Genomic DNA, 18,232 nt, shown 5'->3' with positions numbered 1-18,232 from the left:
GGGAGGTTTCTATGGGGCTCGTTTCTAGGGGCAGCGGTGTGAAAGCACCCAGAGCTCATAGGGCTGGAGTCCTGGGCTTTTGACCTCGCCTTCAGTGTGCTCCTCTCACTGCCTTTCATTTTCCTGGGCTCTGCAAAAGGCTGACCCTGGTCACACAGGTCCTGCTGCGTCTGCAGGTGCAGATTACAGATTACGTGCAATGAGTATTTAACACAGGTACATTTTTTTCAGATTAAGGAATGGTGTCATGTAATCTCTTTTTTTTTTAAGATTTTATTTTTTTATTTGGCAGAGAGAGAGAGAGAGGGAGCACAAACAGCGGGAGGGGCAGAGGGAGAAGCAGGCTCCCCACCGAGCAGGGAGCCTGATGCAGGGCTCGATCCCAGGACCCCAGGATCATGACCTGCTGCGTCTGCAGGTGAACAATTCTTCCAACACTGTTCAATGTCCAGGGTACCTGGGTAATTATCCCGGATGAATGGGCCCTGGCGGGAGTGGGGGGGCGGGTGAATGAATGGGCCCTGGGGGGGTGCCGGGTGACCGGATCAGGCTTTGGGACGGGAATAAGCCTTTTAAAAATGAAAAGATAGGGCAGCCCGGGTGGCTCAGCAATTTAGGGCCACCTTCAGTCCAGGGCCTGACCCTGGAGACCCGGGATCGAGTCCCACGCGGGGTCCCTGCTTCTCCCTCTGCCTGTGTCTCTGCCTCTCTCTCTGTGTCTCTTATGAATAAATAAAATATTTTTTTAAAGAAAAAATAGAATAAAAAATACTGTCTTGGGTTATACTAGGAAATACTGTTCTGGTGAACAGGAGAATGTAGAGACACCCCGGGGGGTGTGGGAGACTGTGTGCTGGAGTGTGGGAGGGACGGTTAGAGCTTGTGTTTGTGTGCAGATAGATGATACAGACCCAGAGGTTTAGCCCTGCCGATATTTAATACGTGAACTGACACTGGACATCAAACAGGCCCAGCAGCGCCCTTACGGTACATCCCCTTCCAGTGGATTATGGCAACACGTGCTTACACCTGCCTGCCTGGGGGGGATTTCCTAGTAATATTATCTTAAGCGGTAAACTATGATTCTTTGTGATGAGATGGGGAGTGTCCATGAAATTCGACTTAGAAAAACAATGGCCTGTAACTATAACTATATAAAACTATAAATAAATAAAAATATATATCTTCCCGTGGTTTTGTAGCCAGAATGTGGCATTACAGATTACATGCAATGAGTATTTAACACAGGTACATTTTTTTTCAGATTAAGGAACAGTGTCTTTCATGTAATATTTTTTTAAAAAAAGATTTTATTTATTTATTTGGCAGAGAGAGAGAGAGAGAGAGAGAGGGAGCACAAGCAGGGGGGGAGGCAGAGGGAGAGGGAGAGGCAGGCTCCCCCCAGAGCAGGGAGCCTGATGTAGGGCTCGATTCCAGGACCCCAGGGTCATGACCTGAGTCGAAGGCAGATGCTTCAGACTGAGCCACGGAAGCACCGTGTGTCATGCGTTGTTTTGTGCGTTTTGCCCCCTTTTTACCCGGTTGGGATGGTGATCTTTTCCAAGTAATGACACAACCCCATGTTTTCCACTGTGAAAATTAAGTGACGTAACTAATGGATAACTAATTAGACAACCACTGTTGGCTGGGACAACTGGAATCCTAGATTAGTCACAACGAATGAAAAATATGAAGAATGTCACATGGGTCGGGGATTCCTGCCAGCGTGATCAGAGCATTATCTCCCTGAAGGCAGACTGACACTCAGAGGATCGCTTCGGTGTGCAGGGAGTCAGACCAAGGGGAGATTTCACTTACGGACACGTAATGTTTGACGCTCTCTGATAGACCCGTTCGTAACACGCATTATGTCGCCAGCGGGACCAGGAAATTCAAGGAAGGCAATTACCTGGACAGAATTAGGATGGGTAAGGTTTGCCCCTGGGACACTTTTCTGATATGTTTATGGTCACTAACTTTCACTTTTTTATTAAGATTTTATTTATTTATTCATGAGAGAGAGAGAGGGAGAAGCAGGCTCCATGCAGGGAGCCCGACGTGGGACTCGATCCCGGGTCTCCAGGATCAGGCCCTGGGCCGAAGGCAGGCGCTACACCACTGAGCCACCTGGGCTGCCCTAACTTGCACTTTTTAAAATTTCTTTTTTCCTTTATCTTTTGATTGTGGAGATTCCGGATCCTAGCAAAATCCACCGTATAGAAGAAGGGCCGCCCCCTCGCCGCGTACCCATCGCCCAGGTTTAATCGTCACTCTCACCGGGTCGGTGTGGGTTTGTCCCCAGCCCACCCACTTTCTCCGCCTCTTGTGTTGGACTCTGAAGTAAATTCCCGAATCCTGAGTGTTTCTTAAGAGAGTTTCTGGACTCCAGGCCTGCAGGTTCGACAGCCACCTCTGTCTTTCTCTGGGGACTGTAGATGTCTCTGCTCAGATCTCAAAACGGCTCCCAAAAAGCCGGTTCTGAGTCCCTGGAGGAGCCTCTGTCCCGACAATCCCCACTGCGAGGCGGCCGGGCCGGGCCTGGGGTGGGCCTTGGGTGGGCGCCCGGGCCCACAGGCCGCGTGTCCGGGACTGGGGGGCCGAGGCTGTGCAGCCCACGGAGTCCCTGACTGCGGCTGTGATGGGAAAGCGGGGCCGAGCGTGCTAAGACGGAGGATTTTGAGCCCAAAGTGCTGAAAAAGTGCAAGAGGGACATTTAGAGGAGCAGCCGCGTTTCCTAGCGCCTCTCCCTGCGCTCTCTCTGGCTGGAGCTCGCGGGCCAGAGGCTCCGAGGCTGGAACGTTCTTGTCCCTCCGTGGAAGCGTCCGGGAGCGTCTGCGAGCTCGGGGCAGGAACTTCGAAAGAGCTGTGGGCTGCTCGGAGGCGCCGGCTCCCAGGGGTCCGGCTGCGCTGCCCGTGGCCTTGGGGCCTGGGGTCTTCCCAGCACGGGCGGTTCTCCAGGACACGCACACGCACGGGCCAGCGGCTCAGTTTTGACTCGCTCTAGTGTGTGAAGAGATTTTGAGAAATTTCTCTGATGTCTCCATTCAACTGGGATACATTATTTTCCCTCTAGGAACCAATTTTGGTAGGTATGGACGGACACCCCCCAGTGCATATCAATTCATGTGGTATATAAATATACATGTATATTTTTTATTGTTTATTTATTTATTTATTTTTAAAGATTTTATTTATTTATTCATGAGGGACAGAGAGAGAGAGAGAGAGAGAGAGAGAGAGAGAGGCAGAGACCCAGGCAGAGGGAGGAGCAGGCTCCATGCAGGGAGCCCGATGTGGGACTCGATCCTGGGTCTTTAAGATCAGGCCCTGGGCTGAAGGCAGTGCTAAAACCATTGAGCCACCTGGGATGCCCAAGCACATACATTTTTAAATGTAAAATTGGCTATGACTCCATTTTTTATTTTAAGCTGCTTAAGATTCTCTTGTTTTGGAGAAAATATATTCCTCTGCCCCAGCTATGAGCTAGAGTCTAGAGATCAGAAGAAGCTCAGGAAGCTGCTCATTGGTGAAAGAGTCTTAAATATTTTCATTTGGGGGCAGCCCCGGTGGCGCAGCGGTTTAGCGCCGCCTGCAGCCCAGGGCATGATCCTGGAGACCTGGATCGAGTCCCACGTTGGGCTCTCTGCATGGAGCCTGCTTCTCCCTCTGCATCTCTATGAACAAATAAATAAAATCTTAAAAAAAAAAAAAAATTTCATTTGGTTCTGCATGGTTTGTGTGTATGGTTCACTAGAAGGTGACCTCTGTCCCCTGGTGATCCACGACTCTCTCACAACTCATGGTTGACTCATAAAAAAAGGAAGGAAGGAAGGAAGGAAGGAAGGAAGGAAGGAAGGAAAGAAGGAAGGAAGGAAGGAAGGAAGAAAAGAAAGAAAAAGAAAGAGAGAAAAAGAAAGGAAGGAAGGAAGGAAGGAAAGAAGGAAGGAAGGAAGGAAGGAAAAGAAAGAGAGAGAGAAAGAAGTGATGGGCCAGGGAAGTACAAGATTAGATTAATTCAGGACTAATGAGTTTATAACCCACGTTTTACAGAAAACTGACTGCAGGCTTCAAACGTTTTATTGGCTCTTTTGACACCTGGGCTTATGCGGAAACTGAGAAAGCCCTGGACGTTGTGTCTTCACTTGGTCAGTCGAGTCCAACCCGCTGCTGGGGCTAGACATCCGCACAGGGGTTACGTGGTCTCTGAAATGTATTAAACCGTCCTTTTTATTATTATTATTATTATTATTTTTATTGGAGTTCAATTTGCCAACATACAGCATAACATCTGGTGCTCATCCCGCCAAGTGCCCCCGTAGTGCTGAAGCCTGGCGTTCAGCCCTTCAGGCGGGAAGGCTACCAGGCCCTTACCACAGAGGGAGCTGCCCATGCAGAATGACTGGGTGGTTTGGGGCCTAGAGGTGAAAACCGGGGAGAGGGCATGTGGCTTGGGGTGGAGACAGAGACAGAAGGTAGTCTGCAAGCGGTCACCCCATCCTTGCAGTTGTTTACACCAAAATTCAGCGTTGGCCTCGACTCCTAACCTCCCAGTGTGTCAGCGTGTCCTTTTGTCCTGTCATTGGACACGTGAGGCTTTGGCCACCTGGGCTACAACTCCTGGAGACAGCAAACGGCTCATGCCTCCTACATGCGCAACAACCAGCTTCTTCGTCCACGGCCCTTGCAGGCTCTTGCCCGGCAGGCTGCTGTCCCCCAGGGCAGCTGAAGGCGCCCCTCCTGCCCTCCAGAGCTGCTGAAATTACCCAAGTAGTCAGTCCCAGGGCTGCTCACCCTGCCTGGCCTGTTCCTTCCCCCCAAATCATGATAGAGGTCCCTGTCCACGGTCTCCCCTGCTCCCTTGGGCCTGGCAGTGAGCCTTCCCGCTGTGGGGCCTCCCCGGCAGCGCCTGCGCCACGGGGTGCCCTCCCGCTCCCTTGGGAGCTGTGAGTAACCAACTGTCTTTCTTTTCTCTTTTTATTTTTAATTTAATTTAAAAAAATTTTATTTTATTTTATTTTAAGATTTTATTTATTTATTCAGGAGAGACACAGAGAAACAGAGGCAGAGACACAGGCAGAGGGAGAAGCAGGCCCCATGCAGGGAGCCTGCATAGGACTCGATCCCGGGACTCCAGGATCACATCCTGGGCCAAAGGCAAAAGCTAAACCACTGAGCCACCCAGTGATCCCTTTTCTCTTCTTTTTAAAACATTTTATTTATTCATGAGACACACACACACACACACACACAGAAGCAGAGACACAGGCAGAGGGAGAAGCAGGCTCCCTGCAGGGAGCCCGACGGGGGATCCCAGGACCCCGGGGTCACGCCCTGAGCACTGAGCCACCCAGGCTCCCAACCATCTTTCAGTGGCGCTTGTCTTCTGTCGTGCCGGCCTCACTGTACCCGAATAATAATAAAATACACCTTGGAAAACAACCCCACGTCTTGTCTCCACAAGTCCTGTTGTCTTTGGCCTTACGGGATGTCTGAGACTCAACCCCTCGTCCCGTCCCTTCTGTTCCCCTCCACCGTCATCTAGTTCTTCCTGCTGTCACCTGGCCCCACACTCGCTGCAGTCTGTTCCCCACCTGTTAGCGGCCAGAGCGATAGAGTCCTCTTGTTGCAGGTCTAACCGCTCTCTGCCCAGGGTACTCCAGTGGATGGACTAACAGCAATGACGATCCGAAGTGTTTCTGGAACCTGTAGGAAACTAAGTTACACAAAGCTGGTTTGTTTCTAAAAACAGACAAAAGTCTTTCAGGGCATCTGGCGATTTCCCATCACACTCCGGTTTAATCCATAAAGTCCTTCACGTGGCTTTGAGGCCCCAGGGATCTGGGTTCCTGCTCTTGCGTCGAGCTGTGCACCCCATCCTGCCCTCGCCATCCACCCTGGCCTCCTGGCTGCCCTTGGACACTCCACGCAAGTTCCTACCTCAGGCCTTGGCTCCTTGCAGCCCCTCCTGCATCCAGAAACTCCCCCCAGACCCCCTGGTTTGTGCTCTGCCTTCCTCGGGAGGCCTCCCCGATCTCTCTTGCCCCATCTGGCCCCTGCACCCCTCTTCCCACACTCCTTCCCCCTCCCCTGTCCCGCAGCACTTCCCTGCACGGATGGCCCTTCCCTGCCCAGGGACCCCGCACACGGAGGCTCCACGGGCAGGGACCTGTTATTGTTCACGGCCGAGCTGTTCATGTCCTGGAATCGTGACCCTTCGAAGGCAAAGCTTAAGAAACGGATGTTGAACAGGTGAGCAAACAGAGCATGAGCCTTAAAATAAGAGACCCTAGCACAGTCATTGTCACATCCAATCTTGGGAGCCTGGTTGTATGCATCGGGTCAGATGCCCTTGCTGCTCCCTGAAAGCCTGTCACTGAGAAGGGAGCGGGAATGTGCAGTCTAGAGTGTGCAGTGCACACCTGGCGGCGGCCTCCAGGTGCCCCAGACAAGGGGGCCCAAGAGGGCAGGTCCCGAAGAGTCAGCTGAGCTTCCCGGGCAGGGCCTCGGCTGTGCCTGGAAGCTTCTGAAGCAGTAGGGCCCCCGCGGGTCAAACACAATCTTTTTTTTTTTTTTTTTTTTTTTTACAAAACTCGTAAGATTTACGAATTTATGAATAAGGAAACTGAGGCACAGAGGAGTTACGTCACACAGGGCACGACGGAGCGGGGTGATTGCCAAGGTTCTGTTCACCACTGCGATCTACTGTCTCCCGGGCCTTGTTCGCTCAGTTTCCTGCGCGCTTGCTCCGCAGCTGGTGAAGACCCACCGCGAATGAAGCGGGTGACACCCACGCCACCTGGAGCCCACGGCGTCACCGACGACCGCGTTACATGGTAGGATGGGGACAATGGGATGCAGAGAAGAGAAAGGACGGTAAACTGCTTTGGGGAGTCTGGGGGGCAGAGGGGGTTGCAGGTGGGCGGCCAGGGAAGGCCTCTTCCAGTGAAGGCTTGAGGGAGGAGGGAGCCAGGCTGCTATCTGGGAGGAGGACATGCACAGGTCCCTAAGGGGAGACAGCCCCGTACTTCAAAAGAGGGAGGTGCATGGGATCCCCGGGTGGCTCGGCGGTTTGGTGTCTGCCTTCGGCCGAGGGTGTGACCCCGGAGTCCTGGGATCGAGTCCCACGTCGGGCTCCCTGCATGGAGCCTGCTTCTCCCTCTGCCTGCGTCTCTGCCTTTCTCTGTGTCTCTCATGAATAAATAAATAAATAATCTTTAAAAAACAAAAGAGGGAGGTGCAGGTGTCTGCGGTGGAGGAGGGAACAGGGAGGAGGGAGCATAGCATGCATCACTCCGTCTTTTCGGTTCCAAAGCAACCCTGTGCAGGTGGTTTTATCCACGTTTGCTAGAGTGCGACTGGAAACCCAACGTCACCTGTGGCAAAGCCGATAAAAGCACTCCGACTGAAAAGCAAACATTCCAATAAAAAAAAATGGGCAGAGGACCTAAATAGACATTCCTCCAAAGAAGACACCCAGATGGCCAACAGACACAGGAAGACATGCTCAGCATCACCAAGCAGCGGGGAAATACAAATCAAGACCACAATGAGCCATCGCCTCACACCTACCAGGAGGGCTTGTCTCAGAAAAGATGAGAAAAAAACCAACCGTGGGCAGGGATGCGGAGAAAAGAAAACCCTTGGGCCCTGTGCGAGGGTCAACGCCGCAGCCGCCGTGGAATGCGGCACGGAAATTCCTCAAAGGATCGCACTGGAATTACCAAGTGATCTAGCAATTCCACTTCTGAGTATTTATCCGAAGAAAACCAAAACGCTAATTTGAAAAGACACATGAAAAAAAAAAAAAAAGAAGAAAAGACGTATGCACCCCCCTGCTCATTCCAGCATCGTTTGCCAGAGCCAGGATGCGGAAACCCCGACGTGCTCACAGGTTGCTGAATGGACGACGGAGAGAGGGATGCGGACACACTGGGACACTACTCGGCCGTGACCAAGAGTGGAGTCCCGCCACGTGTGACAACAGGGATGGCCCCGGGGGTATTAGGTGAAGGGACCTAAGTCAGGCAGAGAGAGACAAATACCGTATGATTTCACTTACGTATAGAATCGAAAAAATCAAGCCAGACCACACACACACACACATGCCCAACACAAACAAGCAAAATGGAAACAGACTCACAAATACGGGGAACAAACTAGTCATTGCCAGAAGGGAGAGGGGAAGGGATGGGGGAAAATAGGAAAAACCAAAAGTACAAAGCAAAAGACCGGTCTGACTGTAGAGCCTTCCAGCACATGCCCCAACCCACCCCCTGCCCCCTGCCCAGGTCCCACCAAGGCCAGGCAGGAAGGTGAAGCCTGGTCACCGATGGGCCTTCATGGGGTGGAGGTCGGGAACGAGCCGGGATGGAGAAGCTGCAACTGAAATCCAGGCAGGCGGAAGTGGGAGTCCCGGATCTGGGCAGAAAGGGGTGGGAAGCAGGTCTGGATGTCCCACCGACTGGCTCGGAGGAGGGGACCGCAGCGGACTGGTTGGCCAAGCAAATGATCAAGGGAAGGGAGGACGCCTTCCATGGCTATCACTCAATTAAGACTAAAGTCACTTGGGGATCCCCGGGTGGCTCAGCGGTTTAGCATCTGCCTTCTGCCCAGGGCCTGATCCTGGAGTCCTGGGATCGAGTCCCCGTCGGGCTCCCTGCATGGAGCCTGCTTTTCCCTCTGCCCCTCTGTCTCTCTGTGTCTCTCATGAATAAATAAATAAAATATTTTTTTTTAATAAATAAAATCTTAAAAAAAAAGACTAAAGTCACTTAACATCTCTGCGCCTCAGTTTCCCCTTCTGTAAAATGGGATAATAGCAGCACCTGTATTACCCAGCTGTTAAGAAATCATCTAAATATCTAAACCCGCCTTGTGAACTCTACCCAAATGAATCTTCGTAGAAGCCCTCCCACTCCCACCACTTGAGAATCCTCTAAATGGATGTGAATTAATTTTTTAAAAATCCACTTATTTATTTAAAGAGTCGAACCTCCTTTCTTTTCTGAAGGAAATAAAAACCTGGGTTGCAGACGAGGCACATGCTGTGGGGGGTCAGCCCAAATGTCATTTCTCCTTTCTTCTTGCTGGGAAAGCCCCAGCGTGGTTCCGGCCACCCACGCTTCTCCACACAGCCCTGTGCCTCCCTCAGAGAGTCATGGCACCCCACGGCCCTTGCCAGTGATTTGCTTAGATTTCCTCAGTGGTAGAGAGAAGAGAGCCCCCTTCTCCACGTACCGGATGGTGGGTGTGATGTCCCGGACTGCAGCAGCCATGCTGTGAGTGTGAGGGGGGCCGGCCCCTGGGGGCGAGCCTGACCGCAGAGCCAGAGATGGAAGGACCTGGCGGGGCTGCTGCCTCAACAGCTCCAGGGCCATTCAACGGTGTCCCATTCTGTGGGGGTCTTATTATGTGAGCTGATGAATCTTTAGTGCTTAGGCCCTACTGAGTTGGGTTTTCGTGGCCTGAAGCTGGAAGCATTCTGCTACCTTGAAGTAAAGACCTAGTGGCCAGCTAGAGAAATCCATGCATCTTTTTCTATTTTTTTTCATCTTTTTCCATGTACACGATAAGAAGCAAGCTCTGATGTCAAAACCATGGCTTTAGGTTTTCACAAAGCAACAAAATGCCAAGAAAAACATCCACCACCAATACATTGCTGCAGAGTTAGCACTATCCTTTTATGGCAAAGGCAATACTTGTTTTCTAAAATAGCTTTGGGGCAGAGCTTCCTTATTGAACCACCGCACAGCAGTCGGATGCTGGGCTGAAGTCAGACGTCGGGCACAGGGGCAGCTGGGTGCCTCAGTCATTTACTGTATGGCTTCGGCTCAGGCCATGATCCCGGGGTCCCGGGATGGAGTCCTGGAGCCGGCTTCTTCGTCTGCCTCCGAAGCTCCTCCCTCTTGTGCTTCTTTTTTTCCACAATTCTCTAAATAGAATCGTGAAAAAAATGTTGAGCACAGCATAAAATCCTTCTGGATGACTTCTCCAACTCTGGAGATGGCCACTGAAATAATTTCGAGTTTATGATGAACCAGGAAGTGGAACAGTCTGGAACATTAATACCTAAAGACAGAGATTTAGTGAGAGGCATATGTGCGACAATTCCTGAGACTAAAATAATTCGGTCTTGGGGCACCCGGGTGGCTCAGTGGTTGAGCATCTCCCTTGGGCTCAAGGCATGACCCCGGGGTCCTGGGATCGAGTCCTGTATCTGGTCCCTCTTCTCCCTCTGCCTGTGTCTCTGCCTCTCTCTGTGTGTCTCTCATGAATAAATAAAATCATTAAAAATAAAATAATTTGGTCTCAATCTTCCTCACCTTAGCTTATCCTACCCCCCTTGACTCCACACCAGTTTTGAGGCCCGAAAAGTTGCCAGATGCTTTGCTTTTGAGACTGTAGCTTCTCAGACTTACCCCATTTGCATTAAAATTTTAATCTCACCCCCCTCTATCTCCCTCAGGGAGCAAGAATACTAATATTGTGTGTCGGTAGGTAAAGCTCTGCCTTAAAGATCCACGTACGGATGTGTCCCCATCCAAGTGATGAAGCCGATCCAGCGTCAGTTTGGATTTAGTCCTCTTCCTTGCTTCCCTTTCCTTCCTTGGATGGAAGGAAGTGTGATAAAATCAAAGACTGAGGGAGGGAGGGGCGGGTAAAGCAGGAGGTCCCACGGCTGCTTCCCCTGCTTGATGCCCAAATGTGCCTCCCTTAGCAACTCCTGGCTTCCTGGGATCCCCCGCTCTGGGTCCCTGGGCACGGGGTGCAGCTGGTCGCAAAGTACGATTTTACATATCTGTCGTGGGCTCCTCTTCTTTGGGAACGTGGTAGGGGTGAGTTTGGGAACATCAGCTGTGAACTGGGGAGGAATAAAGGAGTTCCGGTGTCCTCTGCTCAAAGCTGTCCTAAGATTGCCAAAATCTACCACGTTTAATAAAATTCCCATTCTCTTCTTTAAACCATGAGCTGAAGCTTCCCATCCTTCAGCTCTTTCCCCGGTCACTTCACTTACATTCAATACCCTTAACATTTATGCAATCCACTAGACCCTTTGGGCCGATGTTGATCATTCTTTTGGATTCACAGGTGTATGTGGAGTCATGCTAAATAAATATAAATCTCCCAGCCATCCCAGACCCCGCCCCTCCTCACCCCTCCTCTCTTCTCCTGCTTTGAAAATGGTAAATGGCTAATAATATTTTGAAACAACTCAAAATGTAAAGCTTGCTTAGTAATTTAAACATAAAGGTAAACATGCCATAATGCGGCGCCCGGGTGGCTAAGCTGGCTAAGCGTCTAGACGCCTTTGCTCAGATCATGATCTCAGGGTCCTGGGATCGAGCCCCTGAGCCAGGCTCCCCACTCAGGGGGAGTCTACTTCTCCCTCCCCCCCTGCCCTCCCCGCCACCCGGCCCCGCTCATTCTCTCTCTTACATAGATAAACCTTTAAAAAAAAAAAAAAAAAAAAAGAAAAGAAAAAGAAAGTCACTGCCTTTCTGCCCTAAATGACCAGAGGAAGACAACGACAGATGATTGTATATTTTGTTTAATACTTGCATTGTTTCTATAGCGCAATTATAGCAATCTTTAAATTTACTTTTCATTACAAATATTTGTCAAGTTTTGTTTCAGAAACATTTTTCCTACTCTCTTGCACATGCACCCAGACACACTACAAAAAACTCATTCATAACACAGTAAGGGCAAACATTATTCATGTAAACATCTTTCATTAATTTCCCATAATTTAAAAAAATCATAGAATCATAGATATTGAATAAGGCTCATAGATTTAGTTCAGATTCCACGAAAGACCAATCTTTTGTTAACTGTGATGGGGTTAACTTTTGGTTGCAATAAATGCTGAAAGCACACCCCTAGGGTCCAATCCTTAAACATACCTCACAACCTAATAAATGCATTTCAGGATAAAAAGAGAACATAGAAAACCCAGGAGGAAACCTTTTGAAGGAGGGAGCTCAGACCACGAACCTAATTTCCTCAGTGATAAGCAGGCATTACACATCCCTGTGGTTTCCCAAGACAAGAACTGAGGTTAATTAATAGTAACCCAAAATGTAACCGAGTCGCTATGTTAAGATACATTGGCATGTGTGTACATATTGCTAGTATACACAGTGAAAATTTGTCGTTATTTATCATTTCATTATATCCAGGACCAAAGCAGAGGGGGGAAAAAAAAAAAAACCAAACCAAACCAAACCAAAAAAAAAAAAAAAACCCAAAAAACCCCAAAACAACCCAGTCAAGTTGCATACCATTATAGAGGGGTGTTCTAGTAACGTAAGAGTCAGGAGAGTTGGGAGGTATGTCCCAGAGATGTGATTGGTCTTGATATTAAAACGACTTCTAACAACAGTGTGTCAAGTCACAGACAGAGGAAGCAGGGATCTGCGTTATCCGAGGACGTCTCTCTCTGGTTGGAAGTTTGGTGCTTCGGTGCATAGTCTCCCAGAGCTGAGACAGGAAATGGACTGTGCTGAGAAATGGGCCCCTTGCCAGCCGCGCCGTCCCCCTTCCTCTGGGTGAGGCGGAGGTCAGGAGGCAGGGCCTGCTGGCAAGACCGTGAAGTTCCACCCCGGGGTCCGAACCCCAACTCCACCGAGGGCAGCCTCCCTGACACGTGTGGCTAGGCAGTAAGGGTGGCGGTGGGGGCGGCCGCAGACCCAGCTCCGGGTGCACGCGGCCACGCCTGGCGTCTGATTCTGCTGCCCTGCAAAGAAATTGTGCTCCGGATAACTGCACCAGTGTCTCTAATGCCTCTGATTCACTCGCGGGCCCTCGGAGGCCGGAGTGATGTCACGTAAAGGTGGACCCACCTCCACGAGCACCTAACTTCCACCAGGAAGCGGTTGAGGCACTGGGGAAGCCTACCAGCTCGCTCCGGGCCGGGTGCCACGACGCACGCAGGCTGCCGCGAGTCAGAGTCACGGGTAGGCTTTTGGAGTTTTAAAAATCACAATTGATCTTGCATTGTGTATCTCAATAGACTCAGAGAGTTCTCACCAAAAATTTCGTTAATTTGTTTAAATAGCACTGGAATAATTCAACTTCATTTAAATATATTCATTCTACCATGAAAATATTTCATACAAACATCTATTTACATACAAACACATTAAAATTTGTGAAAAGGGTTTCCGTCCCTGTGGTATTTGTATGGCTTGAAATCGTTTCATTGCTTTGAATATGTATGCACACATTTGGCAAAACAAAACTAGTAGAATTTAGTATCTTTAAAATTAAAAAAAAAAAAAAAAAGTGACACCAAGGCTCCAAATTCCGGAAGGGAAAGGTCAAAGAGAAAACCACCGAGTCAAGGGACCTCAAGTAGATGTAAATTCAAGATTATTTTGCGAACCTTTGATCTGTGGCAAAGAAACGTCACAACGATCAGTCTTGCAACATAGTTTTGCTTGTTTTTTTTTTTTTTGTTTTTTTTTGTTTTTGTTTTTTTTTTTAAAGAAAAAAAGAGGCCTGGGTTCTAAACCACTACTCGTAAGACACAAACTTGAGGCAACGGTTTTCAAAACAAGGCGAAACGGAAACGTCTACCTTCTTGGAAGATCTTAAATGCACTTTGCAGTGAGTGACTTAAAATTTTACGTATTAAAGGAAAGTTTCTAAAGTGCCACGTACTGTCTCACCGAGAAGCCAACCCTTGAATTCGCTGTTCACACTTGCTGCCGTTTTAATGGTTCCATGTCGTCAGTGGTTACACCGGCCCCCGCGTTGGCCCTTCTAGGTTGTGGGTGACCAGGAAATCGGTTTTTTCAAGTGTGAAGAACCCCCGGGGGGCAAGTACATTTAACACAAGCCCCCCCCCCCCATGGGGTTCAAAGAGGTCTTGAAAAACGAATTTCTGGCCTCATTTCTCGGGGCGACCAGGAGGAAGGTTAAAGGAAGAACAGGAACAGCCACGACGCACCTTGGGCCCCCACCTTGGCCCCTTCACGTCAGGCCTCCCCGCGTCCTGCTCTGCGGCAGGAACCCGGGCCTCCCCCCCCGCTGTCCCAGAAGCCACCCAAGGGTCCCTATGGGGACATGCTCCCACGGAGGACTTCCCCTTCCCGACCCTAACTCGAGCTAATGTGTTGTCACAGGGCAGCTGCTCAGGAAAGATCGAGGCTCGCAGGGCTGGCCCGGGCAGCCATTCCCTCTCCACTCCCTACCACAGGGCCCTTGCTCAGGTCACCATGCTCGTGACCCCTTCCCTTCCACCACGTAAAGCTGCTGTCGCATGAGACACCCCGAGGCCTTCCCCGCCGGGTGAGTGAACAAGGCCCTTCCCTCCTCGCCCTGATACCTCATGGGCCTCTCGACGTCCTGACCTACCTGCGGGATGCGGGGACTCTCGGGGTCCCCCTCCCCACCCCGGGTTCCTGTCTGTGACAAGGCCTTCCACCCGGGAGGGTGTGTGGGGAGGACACAGGGCAGAGGCACGAGTCCACACGGGGAGGAGAGCCACTCGGGCCAGGGATGGAGGGGGCGGAGGGCATCACGACGTCAGCGTTGTCACCCCCAGAGGGAGAGGGCAGAGAGATGGGGCGGGAGAAAGAAAAGCCCAGAAGGCACAAGCAGAGAGGCGGGGGGCAGGGGGCTGTCTCCTCCGACTTGTCTGAAGGTCACACACACTGCTGGGGTTCAGGCCGAGAGCCGTCCTTCACCGTCTAACTGAAGACGCACGGGCTGGTTCACTCCTATCTACAACCCCTGGAGCCCTTGTAGCCAAAGAAAGACAAGAAGGAAAGGCGGATGGATTCCATCCGAGTGGGGTGATCAGAGCCACCCCCCGGGATGGAAGTCACCCCCCACTGCAGCCTCGGCAGGAATGGAATCCCCGCCGCTGGGGCAGCACCACCTGCCCGGCCTCACGAGCCAAGGGCCTGGGGCCACCGGAGGCCGTCCTGCTCCTGAAGACGCTCAGCCACTCGCCTTGGGACGCACTTGAGCGAAAGCCCCGAGCTGGGCCCGCCGTCACAGTTCACGGACCGGTCTCTCTCTCCAGAATGAGGCCCTCCTGTCCTGCGGCGCGGCCATCTCAACCCCCCCCCCCCCGTGCCCCCTGCAGCCCTGACAACTCCCCACGTGGGAACCATGGGCTCCCCCCGGCCCCCGCTGCACCCTTTGGCCTGGCCTTGCGCGGCGGTCGCTGCTGAAGACGGGAGCTCCGGGAAGCCTGGGCCTGCAAAGGAGGGAAGGGCCCCTTGCGTCCCGGTCTCCAGGGCGGCCCTGTGGGCCCAGGGGCCACCTGAGCGGGGCAGCCCCGGATCAAGCACTTTGGTTAAAGTCTTCCGAAGATCGACGTGTACCTGCCCAGAACCAGCAAACTTCCTGCCTGCCCGTTTCCTTACTGGTCTCGCTCCCAGCAAGCGATCCCCGCTTGGCCAGAGCTCCCCGGCGGCCGCGGCTTGGGAGGCTTTAGCTTTCAAGACCCAAGTGGCTCGGGCGACAGGTGCCACCCCTGGCAGCTGCGGGTGGGAGCGACTGGCTCTGTCCACAGCTCCCGGCGGCCTTGTCAAGGCCTCGGAAGAAGACACGGCCACGGCACGTGGGGAGGGCGCTTACAGAAGCCCCAGACTCTCAGACTCCGTTCAGAGCAATCCCAGATACGTCACACACCTAAGTAGCTAAACTAAAAAACAGGGGTTTTCTCCTGATTTTTGCAGTTGTGATTACACATGGCTTGCAAAAGGGCTGAAATGCTATTGACACCGTTGCTTGCAAACTACACAGGTGTTGCTCTTAATTCACGAGGCCTTGAAGCAGGTTAGTGCTTTGAGATTACAATAATGAAGAGTCGGTAGCGGTAAGGTTTGGTTTGCACCTAGTGATCGGTATGTCTCTCCTAACAGTAGCGATTAACCCCCCCCCAACCCCAACTTTTCAATTCTGCGTTAGAATCCTAGCTTGCGATTTGACTTTTGAATTCAATGCACTGCGCCACAAGCCAGACTGCTCTAGGTTATGTACATTTAGTGTGTACCCGAGGAGAAGAAATTACTAGCACTAATTGAAGATATTGCAAAATTGCCACGGTTACTGCTTAGAAATACTAATTTCCTTCTCTCCTTTCTTAAAAGTATATATTACAACTCTCCCATAACTTAATGCACGCAAAGTAAATTCATCTCTTCTCACATCTTAAAGCAAAGGTATCTTTGTTTACATGCGAGAATAATAGTTCTATAATAGTACCCGGCCCTATGAGCCAGTTCTTTATATTAGGACATAATAATGAAACAATGATCATAGCAAGAGCCAGAGAGACCTACACACTGGCACGGACACGAAATCCATTTGGAAGTTTTTCTTCTCTTGTAAAAGACAGATCTAAGAGAATGGGACCGAGGGGTGAAACGGGTTGAAAAGTGGGGTTCTGTTCGCTGGGGGAAAAAAAAAAACGAAGCCATTCTATTGCAAGATACAGATCAAAGGTTAAAAGGCGAATTATACTACATTTAGAGAGTAAAAATGTAGTAATTCTCTACCCTCCGTACGGCGCGTACGCAAGTGTGAAAACACACTTTACGTCGACCGTAGGGAAAGAACACCGTGGAAAAACCACGGCTAAAAAATGACCGAAAAGCCCCCTTTCCCTTTTTTTTTTTTTTTCAGTCTAATCATTTGGCATCTGAGCGTGGTACAGATTTAGACTTGAACCACCCAAGAACATCACGCCGTCTGTGTCAAGTGTTCGACAATACCTCTCGGGAGGACGCTGCTGCGAGGCTAGCTAATTTTAAATCTGGCATGAGAAATACAGTCAAACCTAGTTAGTATGCGAGAGAAAGTCGTTGCTAACGCAGAGTGAGAGGATGTGATGTCACAGCACGAGCAGTCCCTGGTTGTCCCGTTGTCGGAAAACGTAGTGCATAGATCCGAGTTTCTAGTCGGGGTCTCCGAAGCCCAGGGCGGAGCCTTTCACTTCTGCTGGGTGGCCTGGAAGGCCTTCAGCTCCACCTGGTACCACTCGGGGGCTTCAGGCCCGCTCTTCCCCGGGGGGCTGTGGTCATAGCCGTAGGCAACCGTGAGCTCCTCGTCTGCCTCCACGGCTCGGAGTGTGCGGATGCACTTGATGGGCCCGAAACGAGGGTGCACAAACCTAGACATGGAGAGCGCACGGTCACTGCAGGGCCGTGGGGAGCTTAGAGGCAAAGCCCGGGGGTGGGGGGTGGAGGGGAGGGGGAGGGATCACCGGGAGCCCTTCCCGGGGCGCCACCGTCCACCACGTCCAGGGTGGCCTGCAGGGGGGCCAGCACCAGCTCTACCTGGGCGCTGCCCATCGAGGCGCAGGTCGGCCCCCCCCACACCTGCTGGCTCGGGGTCTGCCCTTCAGCACCTGTGGGTGATTCATACGCACTGTGCCCCCTGCCTCGTTGACCACACAGGACACTCTGTATTTAGGATCCCAAGCGCACGGGCAACAACGGAAACCTATGCCTCGTGAGCGACTGGATCCAGCAGAGCCGGTCCACACTCCAGCTCCTCTGGCCCGCAGCATCGGGTCACCGGGCTGCACCTGTGGGCACGGCTTCACCAGGGCGCTTTGGGAGGTTGAAGGAAGAGCCTCCTGGATTTGCAAAGGCAAAGAACTCTGTGCTCCGCCCTATACCCACAGAGGAAGCATTTATCATCCTCTGGCGTAAAAGTAGACGAAGATTCCTTTCCAGGAGCGAAGCCTAGACCTAACCTCTCTGCCAAGCTGCTTTTTAAATATTTCCCTGTGAAGCACCTTGCGAAGGGAGCAGCCTCAGCACCCCGGAACCTGAGGCAGGGCTGGCGCTAGGCCTGTTCCTCCGCCAGAGGCTCCCGGCCTGGCTCCCCCCTACAACCCCTGCCTGGAGAATAGCAGATAAATGAGGAACAACGGCTTTAGCTCACCTGCCAGCTTCTGAACCCCGAAACGGGCCCGTGTAAGGCATGGCCAGAAAGAAATTCGCTTTATCTCTATATGCATCTGGTCAAGTCAATCTCATTCATTTATAAAGTCACATTTTGAGCAAAGGACATCGAGATGCTGCAGGAGAAGTTTCCAGGCCCTGAGTTAGATCGGCACATGGGCCGTGACACTGAGTACCTGGCTGGTTCCTACTGTTGGTGGTGGGGGAGGAGCCTGTCTGTGGCTTAAGGACAAAGGACCAAACAAGCTCGCCCGCACCCCAGGGGGCGTCTGTGTCCACCTCACTTGGGTGTCATCTTGCCTGGA

The 18,232-nt window shown here is 51.6% G+C and overlaps 1 protein-coding gene across 2 annotated transcripts in view; it reads right to left on the bottom strand.

Moving 5' to 3' along the window:
- Window positions 1-4,055: 4,055 nt before the first annotated feature.
- The window catches only part of SETD7 (SET domain containing 7, histone lysine methyltransferase), a 56,503-nt gene continuing 42,326 nt past the window's right edge, over window positions 4,056-18,232 (bottom strand). The window contains exons 8-9 of one of the 2 annotated variants that reach the window (XM_072755201.1): window positions 5,592-5,713; window positions 4,056-4,203 (exon numbers count right to left, since the gene is read on the bottom strand). In XM_072755201.1, the coding sequence (XP_072611302.1) occupies window positions 5,632-5,713 (82 nt within the window). In that variant the 3' untranslated portion in view covers window positions 4,056-4,203; window positions 5,592-5,631. Of the gene's footprint in view, window positions 4,204-5,591; window positions 5,714-11,530; window positions 17,129-18,232 lie in introns of those variants that run through there. The other variant, XM_072755202.1, reaches the window with a different exon arrangement.

The sequence above is a fragment of the Vulpes vulpes genome, chromosome 4 (genome assembly GCF_048418805.1).
Source record: "Vulpes vulpes isolate BD-2025 chromosome 4, VulVul3, whole genome shotgun sequence".
NCBI classification, from domain to species: Eukaryota; Metazoa; Chordata; class Mammalia; order Carnivora; family Canidae; genus Vulpes; species Vulpes vulpes.
Note: the sequence above shows the minus strand (reverse complement) of the source record. Positions and strands in the feature narration are given on the sequence as shown.